Source organism: Poeciliopsis prolifica, unplaced genomic scaffold (assembly GCF_027474105.1).
Source record: "Poeciliopsis prolifica strain line A6 unplaced genomic scaffold, Auburn_PproV2 SCAFFOLD074, whole genome shotgun sequence".
NCBI classification, from domain to species: domain Eukaryota; kingdom Metazoa; phylum Chordata; class Actinopteri; order Cyprinodontiformes; family Poeciliidae; genus Poeciliopsis; species Poeciliopsis prolifica.
The window spans coordinates 723,887-740,996 of NW_026562449.1; the positions used below are offsets into that span (position 1 = coordinate 723,887).

At 41.3% G+C, this 17,110-nt stretch overlaps 2 protein-coding genes across 2 annotated transcripts; both read right to left on the bottom strand.

Moving 5' to 3' along the window:
- Window positions 1-1,904: 1,904 nt before the first annotated feature.
- On the bottom strand, window positions 1,905-8,048 carry hhex (hematopoietically expressed homeobox). The gene is made up of 4 exons (XM_055021180.1): window positions 7,469-8,048; window positions 4,747-4,925; window positions 2,709-2,759; window positions 1,905-2,621 (listed from the first exon to the last, which is right to left on the bottom strand). Exons 1-4 carry the CDS (start codon window positions 7,887-7,889, stop codon window positions 2,364-2,366), a joined length of 909 nt encoding a protein of 302 aa, XP_054877155.1. The 5' UTR covers window positions 7,890-8,048; the 3' UTR covers window positions 1,905-2,363.
- A 5,357-nt stretch (window positions 8,049-13,405) lies between these two features.
- On the bottom strand, window positions 13,406-16,930 carry trub1 (TruB pseudouridine (psi) synthase family member 1). Its single transcript, XM_055021226.1, has 8 exons — window positions 16,770-16,930; window positions 16,600-16,698; window positions 16,161-16,216; window positions 15,944-16,025; window positions 15,790-15,862; window positions 14,581-14,720; window positions 14,435-14,491; window positions 13,406-14,351 (listed from the first exon to the last, which is right to left on the bottom strand). The coding sequence occupies exons 1-8, from the start codon at window positions 16,912-16,914 to the stop codon at window positions 14,170-14,172; spliced, it is 834 nt and encodes a 277-aa protein (XP_054877201.1). The 5' UTR covers window positions 16,915-16,930; the 3' UTR covers window positions 13,406-14,169.
- Between the last annotated feature and the right edge of the window lie 180 nt (window positions 16,931-17,110).

Here is a 17,110-nt window from a genome sequence, read left to right on the forward strand (position 1 = left end):
TTAGACCTGAGGACAGTTAAGCAGTAGCTTCTCATCAAAGTCTTGCCATTTTTTTCTGTTGTGTGTTCTCCCCACATGCGCCTCTGTCCCGGGTGGCGACACCAGTATCGATGTGAGCAATGTTGTCCCTCATTAATTTATCAGTTCAACAGAGTCTGGGAGGGGGAGGTGCAGGGACTCAGCAGGGGAAGATAATGGCTCCCATTTGGCCAAGGTCAACAGTCAACACATTCCTCAGTCGTTCAAATACATCCACACATTAACTTGTATCCATCAATACCACCAAACACACACACACACACACACACACACACACACACACACACACACACACACACACACACACCCACACCCCCTTCCCCCCCCCCCACACACACACATACAGAAAAATATAGCTGGTGTGTTTTAGTGACATTGCCTTGTTCTCTCTGATCTCCACATAATTTCAGGATCTGATTGTTTCTCATCATTTTCACTTCAGTCAGTTCTGTTTTATTTCCTCACTCTGCTCTGTCACTGAGCTCCATGTCTAAACAAGCAATAAATAAAACTTTTTAATGCACTGCCATTCATAGAATCATGGCAAAAAACTGCTCTCCTAAATATACCCTGGAGGAGAACATCTAGTACAAGATGACAGCTTTCATAATCGGGCAGGATAAAAAGGAAGTGTTGATAAATGTCTCATTAAAACAATCCAGCTCACTGGGATCTGATTTTTAACTTATCTGATTATCTTTCGGTTCCAAGTCGTCTTTATGAAACATGTCGAGCGATACATATGAACGAGTAAACTGTCCATTTTCTGATTACAGTTAATGTTCTCATAGGGAAACATTGACAGTCAGATTTCACCTCGCTCTCACACACTGGGCTGACAGAGCCTCACTCATTCATTATCACTCATTCATTATCTCTTCAAACATTCCATTGAAATGTATGTGTGTGAATTAGTCATTAGACTCTAATCACCTTGTGTTTGTTCTTTATTTGGTGCTTGAATTGACCAAACGAGGAAGACTGGCTCTGCTTAAACCCATCAGCTTCACATAAAAGCCGCTTTCTTTTTTATCATGTTAGAAAACAAACCTCTGTAATCACTTCTGATTTCTTTATCAATACGCTTTGTGTTTGTGTGCATGTGTGTATGGCTGCTGAACATTTCACCTACCAACTGTGTGTGCTTTCCTTCGAATGTTGACTTTACTCTGCACAATTTGTGAACCATTACACAATACAGAAGCTGAGATCGATGCATGTTCTGTTGACTGTAGAATAGTCCTGCATGTGGAGGCCGTTGAACCTCAGTAATGTCCCCAAAACAAGCCGATTACTGGATATTCCTCGCATTATCACACAGAGTCACAGGTCTGGGTTCGATTTACAGAATTTTTAGGATTATTTTGAAATCTGCTCAATTTTTTATTTCTGTGAAAATGTCTTGGATGCGAACAAGCCGGGTCTGTGTCGCATGTCTATCAGCTCTCTCTGTTCCGGCTTCTCTGAAGGTTCACTCAATCATTAACCTAATCTACTCACTGAAAAAGTCCCACTCATACTGTTTGCATGGCAGCTTGATAAGCTATTTGAAGTTGGATGTGGTGATGGGACAACAATCGACATGGGCTGAATGGCTCGCTAATCTGTGGTGGTCTTTATTTCAACATCTGGGGACAAAGAGAAGCAGCTCAGTGGAGAACAGTGATTAGGTTTAAATTCAAATCTGGAAGTATGTTTATCACAATTACTGCGACAAGAGCTAAAGAACATTTGGACAGAGTCGCTGAGATGTTTGGGATTATGGAATCTTTTCTATGATCAATAGTGCAACAAGAATATAGAGCAAAAAGACAAAACAAAAAGCAGTTTTTCCTGATTAATAAAAATGACATTTATGTCAAACGTAAGCTAACACGTCTTTATTCAGGTCAAAAAACAGGCACTTAAACATGACTCCAAAAGTACATTGTAAGCTTCAACGATTATTAATTTGTATACCACAATCTGAACATACCTAATAAAAGATAGAGGGAAATACCATATATTTACAGTGATTGTTAGTAGTCACTACCAATGCAACCCAAAAACTATTGTACATCATATACAAGAGGTAAACACAGAGCCGAGGACTGAATGTTAAATAGATCTGAATGTGAATCACAGCTGCAGAAAGCAGCATCAGCCATGGCTGGAGATACAGCAATACAAGGTTCCAGTCCCAAAACTGAAAACATTTCCAAGTCCGGGTTGAGTCTTTATTTGAACTTGTTTCTGCTTTCCTACTTCCCAGGAAGGCACATAAGGCTAATTTAGAAACAGAGTTCATCGTCCAGCTGAGAGGCCGACTGACCCATGCTGCACAATTACGGGTTTAGTGTTAACTCACTGTTATTTTCTATATCCAGTTCCTGGTCTGAATCATCGGACACATCAGAGTCCAGCTCCGTGGGGGACTGCCCACAGTGCACACGGTGACCCCCCGGGGTCATCAGTGGGGTTGGGCCTGTCTGCCGATTCTCCAGGCTCTGGATCCCCACCTGCTCCGTCAATTTATCCGACTTACAGTTCCTCCCGAGCGGGCTGTCGTCCTCCACCTCCCGCTTACCGCCCTGGGGATTTTCCTGCCACAGACAGGGAGACGGATTTAAAGCCCACACAGATGTTTCTGCTGACTTTACCTGCAGCTGTTTGTTAGAAAAGCTCTTCACCTGTTTTAATCTTCTCCACTTGGCTCGTCGGTTTTGAAACCACGTCTTCACCTGAAACACAAAAACACTCGGATGTTCTTTGCCTGTCATTGCTATGAACGGCAGCAAACTTCAGTCCTCGTGTTATCAATCATAAAAATGCATAATTTTCTTAGTTTTGAAGCTGTTTTATGGACAGGTGGACATTGAACGTGTACATGATGGTTTTTGGTTTTATGATGCAAAATCGGCAAAAAGTAGAAGAACGATCCTCATGTCTACTCACTGTGGATCACTGTGGCTCACTGTGGATCACTGTGGGCCTAAAGTGCAGCCCTGAAGGCTCTTAAGTGTCACCTAATTACTATTTCACTTCCTGATAGTTTTTAGATTCTGATTAGAAAAGACCATGAAGAGACAAGAGCTGCAAATTAACTTAGTCCCTAAACACCATGATGCATGCATGGGACTGTTGGGTCTGTCTGTTATGTTGTATTTGTGCCTATATAATAATAATAATAATAATAATAATAATAATAATAATAATCTGAGATCCGAAACTTTAACATCAAGGAATTAAAAAAGAACATTTATTAATTATAGTGCTGTGAAAAATGTGAATGAGAAATGCAAAAATAACACGTGGGATGGATTCACTTAATGGTTAAAATAAAGACTTGAACTGAAAAATATCAAATTAAAATTCAACTAAAATAAATGACTTCGCTGAAAGTTGTGTCACTTGAATTTGTTTGTTTGTTTGTTTGTTTGTTTGTTTGTTTATTTTTTTGATGAGGATCCTCCTGCAGATCATAAGACTTGATGCTTTTACTAAGTGAGGTTAACCTGCAGCTCAGGGAGAGAATCGGTTCTACTGCTGTCATGAGACAACCTGAATGAATAAAGGTTACATAATAATAATAATAATAATAATAATAATAATAATAATAATAATAATAATAATAATAATAATAATAAGAAGAAGAAGAAGAAGAAGAAGAAGAAGAAGAAGAAGAAGAAGAAGAAGAAGAATTCTTATAATAATAATAATAATAATAATAATAATAATAATTCTTATTAATAATAATAATAATTCTTCTTCTTATTATTATTATTAGCTAGCTAAACTATTAAAATAGTTAAATTAATTAAACATAAGCATGAAAGGTTTGTTCCGACTCTCTTAAAAAGACTGAAGGATAAAAGTCCAGGAAGACAAGCCCGTCCAGCCCGAACAGAACCAGATTTATGAACTCAGTCGCTTTAAGAAATTACTTCAAAATTCAACAATTATTGCTTTAAATAGTGTAAAAAAATAGTTTTAATAAATTCACAGTTAGTAATCCCAAAATCATTCACATCCATATGGAAAATTTGTATTCCTAATCGTCTTTGATTTTTAGCGCAGTGAAAAGCAGCGGAGCCGCAGCGGAGCCGCAGCGGGTCTAACTGAAGGATGACAGGAATGAAAAGCAGAGAAATAATGGAATAGTCCAAGTCTAGATGAGAACTGATCGAATATTATTTTCAATCGAATCAAATACGAAACTAACTTTTATGACTAAATGGAAAAAAATACGCATAACTTTGAATGGGCCAAAGAAAAAAAACAAAAAAAAAACCAAAACAAAAACAAGTGCATAACAGATTTTCCCCGGTACAACTAGTAAAAAAATACTAGTTGGTCCCCTATAAACATATATAGCTCAGGTATTTAAGTCCTTCCAAATGTACAAGATATGTTACAGATACATTTAACAACATGAACAGTGGAGAGACACAATCAACTTAGATGACTTTCTTAAGCTCGTCATACAAGACAAGCACGAAGGCTCCGCCCATGCCTCAGCGGCTAATGGCTTTATTAAGAATGTTATTATTATATTTTTTTTATTTTGTTATTATTATTATTATTATTATTATTATTATTATTATTATTATTATTATTATTATTATTATTATTATTATTATTGAAGCCAGACAGCTCCCGTCTTCCCGGAGGAAAAAGTCTGACATGAGAAAAAGTTCGGTCGGTTCTGGTCGGGTTCGGCCTCCTCACCTGTCTCTCGCTGAGCTGCAGCATCTTGGCCAGTCGCTTCCTCTCCGGGGGGGACAGGTATTTCTGCGTCTCGAACTTCTTCTCCAGTTCGACGGTCTGGTCGTTGGAGAACCGAACCTGGCCTCCCTTTCTCTTGTGTAGGGGCCGCTGGATGAATGGGCTCCACAACAGGGGCTTCCCTTCACACACACACACACACACACACACACACACACACACACACACACACACACACACACACACACACACACACACACACACACCTGCATTATCAGCTGTGTTCTGTTCGGTGACCCGGTCCAGTCAGACGGTTCCAGCTTTGGTTTTGCTGCTGCTGGATGTTAGACAATTCAACAATACAGGCAGAAAGCAGAGCAAACTAAAACGAATTATTAAAATGAAAATTTGAAGACATAAACATGCAACAAAAACAAAGCTTCATGTGCGATTATTGGAATTTCTAATTGCATCCAGGATTATAAGGGAAGCCCATATAAGGAAAGCAATGCTTCAGCAGAGAAAAGGGCCGCATAGATGTGCGGAATCAGCGCAGTTTCCTCCCAGTAATGGTGTGGAACAAACAACAGCAGCAGCCGCCTGCTGCATGCTGTCTTTTCAGGAAGGTCGTGACAGAGTGAAAACTATGGCCAAATATCCGCTTCATGTGCTTCCTGCTTTCTGCTGTGATTACAGACGAGGAGGGCAGCTGTCCACTGAGCAGGCGCCTGCTCTGCCTCACTGATGTGATACCATGTGCAGCTTTTCATGCAATCTGCGGCATTTTCATCCCCTTATGACCAGAATGATGGTCTCAGGCTGAGGAATGACCAATAAAGGTGTTAGGGGCCTGATGTGGAAGACAAGCTCAACTCTAGAATCCGGCAAGTATTCACTATTACTGTGTTTATAATAGTTAATATGGCAAAACAGACAAACAAACGCACGTCACATCCTGTCAGTGGATGTGAGAAACCGGTCGTGTTGATTCTTCATGAAGGTTTTAGTTAAATGATAAAGTGTTTCAATAATCATCCTGAAACCAGAAACAGATGTTTTGGATTCACATCTGTTCCGATTTCAGCATCGAATCGACGCTCAGACGGTTTTCAGTTTAATCATCACAAAACTGGAGGAATGTGAATCACAGAAACCAGAATCAAACCCACTGAAATGAACTTCACTGAACAATCACAAACAAACTGCATTTTATAGTTAAAGCAAACTTTTATTTATTTTTTATTTCAAGCGAAATAAAAAATAAATTATGTACATTTTGTTGCAGTTTTTGCTGTGAACCCATTTGACTTCAAAGCAGCTCTTTTATGAAATAATTATAGACCTCCAATAAAATAACCAGATTATTGCATAATTCCCACAAATCGATCTTGAGTCTGTCTAGAGGTGATCAGCAGCCATGACACACAGTCTGGAACCCGGAGGCTCTTCTTGTTCCATCTCTGCTGTGGGGGTCCCACCGGGGCCCGGGGCCCCCCGCCCCCTTCTCTCTCTGCCTCGCCGCCTGCCGTGAAGAAAGTCAGCCACATCCTCGCAGGGCCCGGCAGAGGAAGTGCAACAATATGTGAAAAACGGATCCCGGGCTATCAGAGGCCGAGTGTTTCCTGAATATGTCTGTATTGAGGATGTCGATAAAATAATCAGCAGCGTGCAGCGGCCTCCCGAGGAAGCGGCTGGCCGGGGTGAGACAGGAAAACATTTAACAGCTTCTGAAAGCAGATTTACTCCTATCGACAGGCTCACAGCTTCCGCTATGAACGGAAAAAGGCCCGGCTGGCTCACTAACCCAGAATCACTATACTTCAGAGGACCGTCCTGTACTCATTATCAATCATATCTAATTTAAGTTGAACTCAGCCGAGTCCAACCAGGCCTGTCTGACATTACACCAATCACCACGCCCCCACGCCAACAGTCAGCCGTCCTGACAGAGGAGATCCTTCTGATCTTCCAGAACAATGGGCCCCCGGAGAACAAGTCAAGGTCGGCCACTCAGGGCCCCCAGTGCAACCTCCAGCGTGCTGAATGGATATGCCTGAAGCTATTGTGGCCCTAAATGTCTGTCACAATAACAGCGTGACTCATGTGTGCGTGGTCAGCCATGCGCAGAAGCTCTTTGGGAAAACTGTGCAAAAGTCTCCGGCTGGTTGTGGTCCTGTGTACAGTGTGTGTGTGTGTGTGTGTGTGTGTGTGTGTGTGTGTGTGTGTGTGTGTGTGTGTGTGTGTGTGTGTGTGTGTGTGTGTGTGTGTGTGTGTTTATGCCTATGTGTTTTTGCACATAGCGAACATGCAACTGGAGAAGATCTGAAGTTCGATATGCACCACCAAGCGTGATATCATGCAAAAACGGTTTCGTTGGCTCTGAAACGCAGTTTGGTAACGCAGAAAAGCGCCTGCACTGAGTCACAGAGAGTGGTGTAACAGTCATAGAGGCCGGGCATTTTTAGAATCGATCATATTTAGACCTGATTGTTGGGAAATGATGCGCTTTTCACATAAAAAATGGGAATAAAAACTAATTAAACTGTCAATGGAATCCCGAAAACACTGTTTTGCTTAGTAACAGTAACAATGGGACTTACTGATGAAGTGGAAGAATTAACCCTGAGTCTAGGAACAAAGTTTACGCACAACGAAAGAAAGCAGCTGTCAGTTACACAACTGCCAGAAAGGAGAAAGTGAAAAGGGGGCGCTGGTCTCTGCTCACCGAGGGGGTCCTGTCGGAGCAGCGCCTGCGCGTACTCCCCCATGGAGCGGTGCTGCTGCTGGTGGAACGGGTAGATGGAGCCGCTGAAGGCTCCGACGGGGCCGTACGCCGCTGTCAGGGCGGTGTGGGACAGCACCGGGTGGATCGGCGTGGGCTCGTAAATCGGTGTCCGGTAGGGAGAAATCAGGCTGGTGAAGGAGGAGTTCGCTGACGGGAGTGTCGGTGTGGGGATCACCGGAGTGGAGCAGGAGGAGGAGGAGGAAGATGAAGATGAAGAGATGGCGGCCGAACCAGTCCGTCCCAGGATGTCCTCGATGTAGAAGGGGGTCGGGTGAGCCGGCTGGATGGGGGTCGGTGCGTAAAGCGGGACGCTCATGGTGTGTGCCGCTGCTGACGCGCGTCTCTCCGTCTCTTCCAGCATAAATCTAACACTTTCCTCACGTCTTCAACTCCCAGCCTTGACGCTCAACTTACTTTTCCTCACTTCCACTAACCAAGAGGGTCCCCGGGCTGCGCAGGGCCGTTACAGTGTTTTGGTGCCCATCAGGTCGGACTGCTGTCCAGCTGACACTCGATCCAACCGCTGGGTCTGTTATCTGACTGCACGCGCAAAAGGGAGGAGATAAATGGACGGCCGACTTCCTGCAGGTGGCTGGTGGCCGTTTCTGATTGGCTTTGTCTGAGGCCCAAACTCGCCCGCAGTGAAGGGAGATTTTAGTTTTTTTTTTGTTTTTTTTCTTTTTCTGCTTTTCAGGAGAATCTCAGATTTGAAAACCCAAATATTATCTGGATGAGTTGAAAACAGAGAATATAGTTCAGTGTGTCTGTATGTAATGGCACACAGCTGTAAACATTCAGCTGCAGACCAGAACAAACTGTTTTTAAAGTTTAGCCTTAAACTGAAAGGCAGTAAATTAGTCAATATTTAAATGACTTCATTTGGCATCTTTTATAGAAGATGAATAAAAATAGAAAGAAATATGAAAAAGAATCATTTTCAAGAAGTAATAAATCAAAAGTGTTTTTAAACCAAAGCTTTTTAAGTATGGTTCCCATTTTTATGTTATTAAGATATAAAAAATAGTTTTGGAACAATCATCACATGAACTTTTATTTTCCAGAGCCAGCGCTGTTATGCACCAGAAGCTTCATTTCAGTGTTGAAATGTAACCTGGATTCATTTTTGAAGAAAAAAAAATGACTATTTTCCTAATGAAAAACATTTTCTGATACAAACACCTTTAATTGTAAGTGATTTAGGATTTAGTCTTAATTTCCGGGTCTGGATTGCAAATCAGTCAATCAGATTTATTTGTACTTTGCATTTCAGCAGCAAAGTGATTCCAAGTGCTTTACATCAGAAACACAGAAATACAAAGTCATCAAGTTCAGCCCCTACAGTGTTGCTCCGCTGGCTCCATGTTTATCTGCTCTGTGCATTAATAGACTGTAGGTCTTTCCAGTAATGTGTTAAATCACTGGTAAACTAGCTGACTGTTAATTCAGTCCAATTCAGTTTATTTATGTAATGCAAATTTACAATTAATGTTGTCTAAAGGCACTTTACAAAAAAAATACAAGGACGATTTAATTTTATTCATGCATATGCTGCAATTAATTCAGTACAGTGATTAATTATTCAAATTAGTTTTAAAAAATTCTATCTAAGGAAATCCAGCAGTCACTGACTTGCAGCATTTTATGTTTCATTGACTTTATTCTAAAAGTCTGCTACAAAATGACATTTTAAAACGTTCTATTATCAATTTGATTAAATAAAAAAATGAATTCAATGTCTACAGTGTTTTTGTAGGTTTTTTCAATCAGATGAGTAGAACTGCATAACTGGAATTGAATCAAAATTCTGATTCTGAAATTTTTATATATTTATGTTTGTATCAGTCACATTGTTCAGTCACTTTGCTGCTGAATTTACAAACTGAGGGGCAATAACGATTATTTCTATTCAATAATATTTTTATCTGTACTCTATTGGCTTGAAATGTAAAAATACCAAGATTAAATTAAATTATAATAACATTTACTCTATTGTATTTGTATTGGACTTATTTGGCTTATTTTTTCATTGTAATAAATTGGCTCTGGTGTATGAATAAACTCAGCTGAACTGAGATTATATATGACCAAACTTTACACCAGACAGGCATGTGTAACATTTGGACACAGGTTAGCTTTCTGCTCTGATTTACACCAGATTCTGTGATTGTCCATGATTGATTCCAGATGATCAGAATACATATGACTACATATTTTCATAGCTGTGACTGTAGTAACAAAAAAATCTTAATATTCACCTGGAATCAAACTATTCCAGGTGACCTTTAAGACATTTGACAGTATAAAAATGTAATCTATTTAGTATGCTCACCTGTCAGTGGCTGGACAGCTTCTTCTCAGCACTGGTGTCCCCCAAGGGTGTGTTCTCTCCCAGCTCCTCGTCCCTCTGTATGAAAATGAGCACTCACCTCTCAGACCAAAGGTGAGGTGGATGCTGCTGAGGCCAGAACCACCTGGAGCTTTATGTGCTCAAGACAGTGATGATGGTGATTGTCCTGAGAATTCCCTCCCTACTCTCCTCAACAACAGTGTCTACAGTGGGCCACTTCCGGTTTCTAGGAGCCTTTATTTTATTTTATTTTATTGAGATCTGAGCTGTTTCTCGTACATACACACTGGTCCAGCAAGGCCCAGCAGAGACTGCATTTCCTGTGGCAATTTAAGAAGTACAGCAGTACAGGAGCAGGTGATGTTCTACACGTGTCCGTTCATCACATTGTGGTTCAGCTCATCCACCATTCAGGACAGGCCAGATTGCAGCAAATAATCACTCTGCAAATAGGATCATAGGGGCCAATCTTCATCCAAGATTTTTAAAGGTGCAGGAAAAGGAAAAGGTCAGCTAACATCTCTGCAGACCCCACATATGATGGACACAAAATGTTGGAGCTTTCCCCTTCAAGAGTTTGTTAAAAATGGCTACCAAAAAAACTGTTTCTACCCCAAACAGGCCAGGCTGCCTCTTGACTTTTACAGCAAATTAAAAGTCAAACTCCTTCTTTGTGTGCACAAACTTGGCAAGTAAAACTGATTCTGATTCAGCTGTCTGAATCTGTAGCAATCTGTATTTCTGTCCTGCTTTTTTAACAGCGCCCTCTAGAGCCACAATATATGCCACAGCAAGAGTTCTGATTGAAGTTTAAAAAAAGAGAGAGAGATTGTATTTCTCTTATTTTAGCTTTTCTTCATTTGCTTCCTGCGAAATCCAGAACAGAAACTGAAGATTGTCGTCTCACATGCCAGTCTAATCCAAGCCAGTCAAGTTCCAGCAGACGTTCTGACCGTTTCTAACAGAGCCGGTCCACCGCTGGATCCTAGAGTTTCTGAGAGTAGAAAGGATTCAGAGTCTTTATTTATCAGGGTCAGATGAGTTCTTCTGGGGTTTCTGTCTTCTCAGAACCTGGGTCACATTCAGCCAGGTGCTGGTTCTGGTTCTGCTGAAGATTCCTTTCTGTTAAAGGACATTTCCTTCTCTCTATTGTCTGAGCATGCTTGCTCAGTATGAGAGAAATCCAATGACAAAATGCAAATGACTACTGACACAGGTCAATGAGTGCATCAGACTGCTGGGTTTCCTTAGATAGAAAACTGAAGCAAGAGGAATAATAAACTGAATTTGACTGCATTGGTTTATAACAAGATTGTAAGCAGTTTGCTTACAATCTGTTAATATGACTGAATTGACTGTCTTGCGAAATACTTGTCATGAATCAGAATCATTTAAATAAACCAAACTGAATATCTGCTGGCTCCAGAATCTGGTGTAACACCTGTCCTTCAACACCTGTCCTATCTACCAGCAACCACCATCAACGCTTTCTGAGGAACGAAGGTTGTCAGTTAACAGGAGGCCCTGGATTTACCCTCAGGTCTCAAACAGTTTGGAGTCTTATCTTTACTTTTGGAAGTTAAACGCCTGCAAGTCAGCTGCAATCCACTGTGAACAGCAGCTGAATGGAGGGTGTTTAACTCATGATTTGAATATTTGGATCTTTCCTGTGAATTTTATGTATCTGGAGATCACCAGTGAAGTGATGATAATGGCAATAAATGCAAATTGTTGTAATGGCTCTTAAAGTGTTAAAGAATAACCTGGGACTTCTGGGTTTCAGAGTGACAGCACGGACAGGGCAGGTCAGGCCCCCCACCTGCACACACTATTGTCCATCAGAGCTACTAATCCCTCCACCCCCCTCCACCGCAGCGTGGGAGGGCCTCAGGGTCCCCACAATAAATCCAGTGGCTCGATAATGTGGTTAAAGCGCACTCCACTACATGCTACTTTCTAACGGCCGTAATTTAGATAAAGTCAGCAAACACACAAATGTGCGGCCTTGAAGACTTAAAAGAAGCTCTCCACGACCAATATTTGCGGCATATTGATCCGACCAGCCTCTCCTGGCGTCAGACTCCTGTCCAAAATCTACTGATAACTTCTCCAATCCGCCCTGGCAGCTGGCGCCACCTTCCTCCATGTTTTTACCACCAACCTTCACCTCAGCTCATCTGAAACATGGACTTTGGAACTTGTTTATAATATGAAACATTACTTTCTCTAATTTTCCTCTTAACTAAAGAACCCCACTCAATTCAAACAGGAATCACATGTATCGTTGTCACGTACATACAAACAAGAAAACCTAACCTGATTATTATTTAAAGCGCTTTAAAAACAATCAGAAGTCCGTTTTGCTCGGCTGGATGTAGAAGCCAGTCGGTGTGCAGCAGAACCGCTGCCTGCATGTCTGCAAGGCCAGGATGATGCATGACATCCAACTGAGGGAACATCCATTTAATCATTCAGCAGGATTCTTCATAAAATTGAGAACATTAACAACAACCCCAATTATTTTCTTCATGCACCTTTATATAACCACAGTGTCTTCAGTCAGAGGCTGCCTTAGAGCCGCTGTAAAACAGACCACTACAGGAGATCCTACCTGCCATCAGCATCTACAAGTCTAAAGATAACTGTCTCAAAGTTTATTTTCTCTCCAAACTAATAAACTATCTTTCAACTGAACTGGCATTTCCATTCTGTTAAAGTGAATGGGTCAAAACCAGGTAACAGCAAAGAAGCCGGCATGAAGATGACCCCAAAAAATAAAAATAAATCCTTCCATCTTTTAAAAAGATTAATTTTAATGTAGAGCCATCACATCCATGGATGAAGAGAGCAGAGCCTGTAAAGACGGTGAACATGGAGGAATGACAGACGTTTGGTTGCTGCTCCGCAAACAGATCAAACTGACCTCAAAACTAGCCGATAAAAAATGGACTGTCTGTATTGGTCACTGATTTCTAACATCAGAAATTTGGCATGAGAGTATTGAGAATGGATTGTTTAAATGTATTTGTGTAACAACCTGGAAAGTCACTTTTACTGTCCTAAATATCCAAGCCTGATTTTTCTAAACATTTCACACTGAAAGAACTCTGTAGCTGTTTAATAATAAAAACCATTATTCATAAATATTTCTTGTTTAGCAATAGTGCAATCAGGGAAGATTCTCCAAGACATATTTGAAACTAATATATGATCCTATGTCCATCGTTTTCTTCAGTTTGCTCTTATTTTTTCTTTCATTACTTGTATTTCACATTGGACATTATGTTAGTTTAAAGCTGGATAATACACACACACACACACACATTCAATTAGGACAGAAACTATGTACAAATAGAAAGAAGGAATAAAAAATAAATCCTTGAACACAGAAAGGATGAAGCCTGAAGCTAAAATAATCTAAACTAATCCCAAGGTCCAGAATGAGAAGATGGTCAGGATTATGTTGAGGAAGGAGGTTTGAACTGAAGGTGTTCAACCAGGACACAAAGAGAAGGCTCAGTAGGGACCTCTTGTGAAAACATTTATTACAGCAAGACAGTCCATAAATTTAATTTGAATGATGCTGCAAAATACACAATGAGGACAGGTATGTATGTATCGTTGTCACGTACATACAAACAAGAAAACCTAACCTGATTATTATTTAAAGCTCTGAGTTTGTAATATTTGTAGAAACTGTCACCATGTTGTGACAATATGAGAGACAAAAAACAAAACAACAACCCAAAAACCAATCAGCCAGGAGGGTCTTACTGTTGTCAATCACTATTTCATGCAGCACTGTGTGGCAGGTAAAATCATTTCTCCACCATTAACACACTGATCAGTGAGTGCATGATATTCACTGATACCGCTAAGGCCCGCCTCCTGGCTCTGATTGGCTGGTTTTGGCCGGGAACGGTGCATTTCTACAGATCAACATTAGCTCAGGCAGGAGGTGGAAATCAATCTTTTCAAATGATCTCAAACTGTCACTACATGGTGACAGTTTTAACAAATATGTAAAAAACTTTTTTCAAATAAAAGTTAAACTGCACCTTCAACAAAAGCAATAATTATATTTAACCAACCGCAAAGAGCAAAGTCAGTTCAGTTCAGACTCGTCCACTGACCTCCAGGAGAACGATGATGGTTTCACCATCGGTCAGTTTTCTGCCACCAGTCACCAAACAAACCAAACGATCTCAGATGTTTACATCTGATCTTCTCTCTGGAGGACAAAGCAGGAAGAGGATGGCACCAAACGGCTCTTCCTATAGCCTGCTGCCAGCTGCTAGGTAGCGATATTTGGGGATCTGGGAGAGTCCGTCCTCTGGTCCTCCTCTGGGCAGGGCTGCAGCGCCCCAATGACGCTCTTCAGCGTCCACTGCTCCTCATGCAACACGTGATCCTGCAGGGTGAACTGGCCCTGCTTCGTCCTGACCAGCTCCTTCACATGAGCACACGACGACAGAGCTGCAGCACCAAAACACAGCAGCCACGTTACAAAACACCAATTTTAGCTCAGCTGCTTTCACCGAGATCCTCTGGAGTGTTACCTTTCCCCAGGTCGTCCACCAGGCTTCTGACATAAAACCCTCCACCGCATTCAATATCTGTCACACAGTCAGAGTGGAAAGGGAAGGAATGACAGTCATCATGCGGCACAGAACAGCTCAAAGTGGATAGAGCAGTTGGAGCTAACCAAGAGTGAAGAGAGGAGGTTTGAACTCCTGCAGAGTCAGGCTGTGCACGGTGACGGGCCGGGCAGGTTTGGCCTCCACCTGGTGACCTTTCTTCAACAACACAGACAGACGCTGGCCATCTTTCTTCAGGGCGGAGAAGCTAGCAAACAACAAAACTTCACTGTACTGAGAATTTTAGAGTTAGGACAACATAAGCTTCATCTGGGAAATATGGTTTTCTGCACACGCCCACCCGATGTTTCCATGGAACCCTCCCCGCGGTTTCCATGGCATATACATTGCCTTGCAAAAGGAGCCACGAATTTATAATCACAAAGTCCATCTGACAGATCAAAACAAAGAAGTGCATCACTGAGGAAGAAAATGGACATTTTCAAAAGTCTGGACTTATGGACAACAGTAAACGTGACTTTTTGTTACTCATGTCAATTACAAACTAACTTGACGTCACTAGACTGAGGCAGAAGTGAAGTAAGTGTGAAATACTGCCATCTGCAGGTGGGAGGAAGAAGCCACTTCAACCCAATTTTTTTGATCATCTTTGTGGAAAATTTGGAATAAGCGAAATAAATAAATAATTTATTAATGCAAAAAGGTGGTCGAACAAAGAGATTTTCTGGGTCATCATCATGCCTAAATATCCAAATTTTTTGATTGTCCTAAACTTTATTTTGCCTTGTTGCCCAGTGAACCTCTGCTTGTTGTGTAGTTCAGATTATACATCCTACTGCTGTCATTTTAATTTATTGTGTCAGTGACTCAAAATTTAGCTAAATCCTTCCTGTTGTTGTTATAGCATTTCCCCAAAACACCTGATTGACTTGAAGTTGACTTGACTGAGTGGAGTCTAAAGGAGCCGATACATCAGGACGTTTTCAAGTTGTTTGTGAAACATTCTGAAGACCACAGATTGTCCATCTGCTTCCAAATGATGCACCACCATTTGGTCACCACCAGAGTGGTGACCAAAGTCTCAATCAGACTTTGAGAGATCCAACTAGATCTCTCAAAGTCTGATTGTGACATGACCAAATGCTAAAACATTTAAAGTGTGTGATGTCTTGTGAAGGTCCCAGCAGGCCTGTTTCTAGACAGAGCTTGTTACTGGGACCAGCTGCAGTCACCCTCCCAGTTTGTATGTTTCCAGCCCGTGTCTGTAAATTTGTCCTTCGATATAAACACCTCTCTGTTCAGATGGGGTTACTTACAGTGGAGGAACCTGCATGATGTCACCAGTAAAAGCTTTTAACTTCTCCTCCATGTCCAGCCTGGTTATGTGTTCTGGAAGGAGAGAAAAGAAAACGCTACTACAGCCCCGCAGACACATGCAGGAACTCTGCAGAACACAAAGGAAACATTTACCAAACTGTTTCTCCATGGTCACCATTCCAGTAGCATCAAGAGTATCTGTTGCTTTTCCCAGTTCTCCCACAGCCACGTATTTCTTCAAAGATATAATTAGAGTACACAGAAATAAAATCTAACCTCGATCAGATGCGTTGCTAAGAAACAGTGTCAGTCTATCCTTAGTGTGTAGCTGCTTTGAGCCTCACTTCATATGCTGTTTTATCAAACTCACCTTTGAACCAGTCAACATCGTGCTGAGCATTTTTGTCCCGTTCCCAATACCGACAACTGAAAGAAAAGAGTAAGGAATGGTTTTCTGCCTTTCAGGAAAAAAAGGAAGCTCGTGAAATGAATGGTAAAGAATTGCTTTATTCTTTCATCAAATAAACCAGCTTTGGAAAGGCAAGGCAACTTTATTTATATAGCACCTTTCAGCCAGAGACAATTCAAAGTGCTTGTACAAGAGAGTTAAAAACAACATACAACAAGAAGAAAGTAATTTAAAAAAATAATAAAATACTTATATTGTACTTGGCATTTCGGATTTAATTAACTTGGACTGAATGACCTGTGACTCAGCCGCATTATTTGCTGTATAAAAACCTATTTGAATTAGAGTGGAATGGAACTCTAAAGCACAGATCTCCTGGCGGACAGTGAACGCCTCTTACCCAGGACCCCGCTGGCAGCGCTGTCCAGGGTCCCTCCGTGGCCCATCTTCAGCTGCTGCTTCTTCCTCTTCCTGCTGTTTGGGTTCTGCACTCCAGCCTCTGGAATAACACGAGTAAAGCCTTTTAATGAGCAGCAGCCTTCCATGTTGATGTTGTTTGCGCAGACTTACCTCTGAGCAAAGTCTCTTTGAACTTGTTCAACACGTCAGCAGACGTCGGCCCTTGTTTCTTATATATGGCGAACAATCCATTTAAAGACTGAAGCTTAGACAGAGAACTTATCGGTCCCGCTGCGCCGCTCACATTCCCAGCCATGCTTGTTTTTGTGAGATATTAATCTTCTTCTTTTATGGAGAACGAATTAATGGTGTTTTACTGCCCTCTGCTGTTTTGGGAAGTAAACAATCATATCTGGAAAATGACTTCCATCCTTTGCCGCCTTTTAAATTCCAAAATAAGTTATAAAAAGTTCTGAAATGAAATACTTTATATTCATGAAACTATATTTATT

What these genes read in the sequence shown, in the direction of transcription:
- hhex (XM_055021180.1), bottom strand. Translation starts at nt 7,889, where the DNA reads ATGCTGGAAGAGACGGAGAGACGCGCGTCAGCAGCGGCACACACCATG. An exon ending in GCTCCGACAGGACCCCCTCG is followed by an intron (nt 4,926 to 7,468) that starts GTGAGCAGAGAC and finishes GTGTGTGTGAAG; the next exon opens with GGAAGCCCCTGTTGTGGAGC. An exon ending in TGCAGCTCAGCGAGAGACAG is followed by an intron (nt 2,760 to 4,746) that starts GTGAGGAGGCCG and finishes TTTGTGTTTCAG; the next exon opens with GTGAAGACGTGGTTTCAAAA.
- trub1 (XM_055021226.1), bottom strand. Translation starts at nt 16,914, where the DNA reads ATGGCTGGGAATGTGAGCGGCGCAGCGGGACCGATAAGTTCTCTGTCT. An exon ending in CGCTGCCAGCGGGGTCCTGG is followed by an intron (nt 16,217 to 16,599) that starts GTAAGAGGCGTT and finishes CTTTTCTTTCAG; the next exon opens with TTGTCGGTATTGGGAACGGG. An exon ending in CGATGTTGACTGGTTCAAAG is followed by an intron (nt 16,026 to 16,160) that starts GTGAGTTTGATA and finishes ATATCTTTGAAG; the next exon opens with AAATACGTGGCTGTGGGAGA.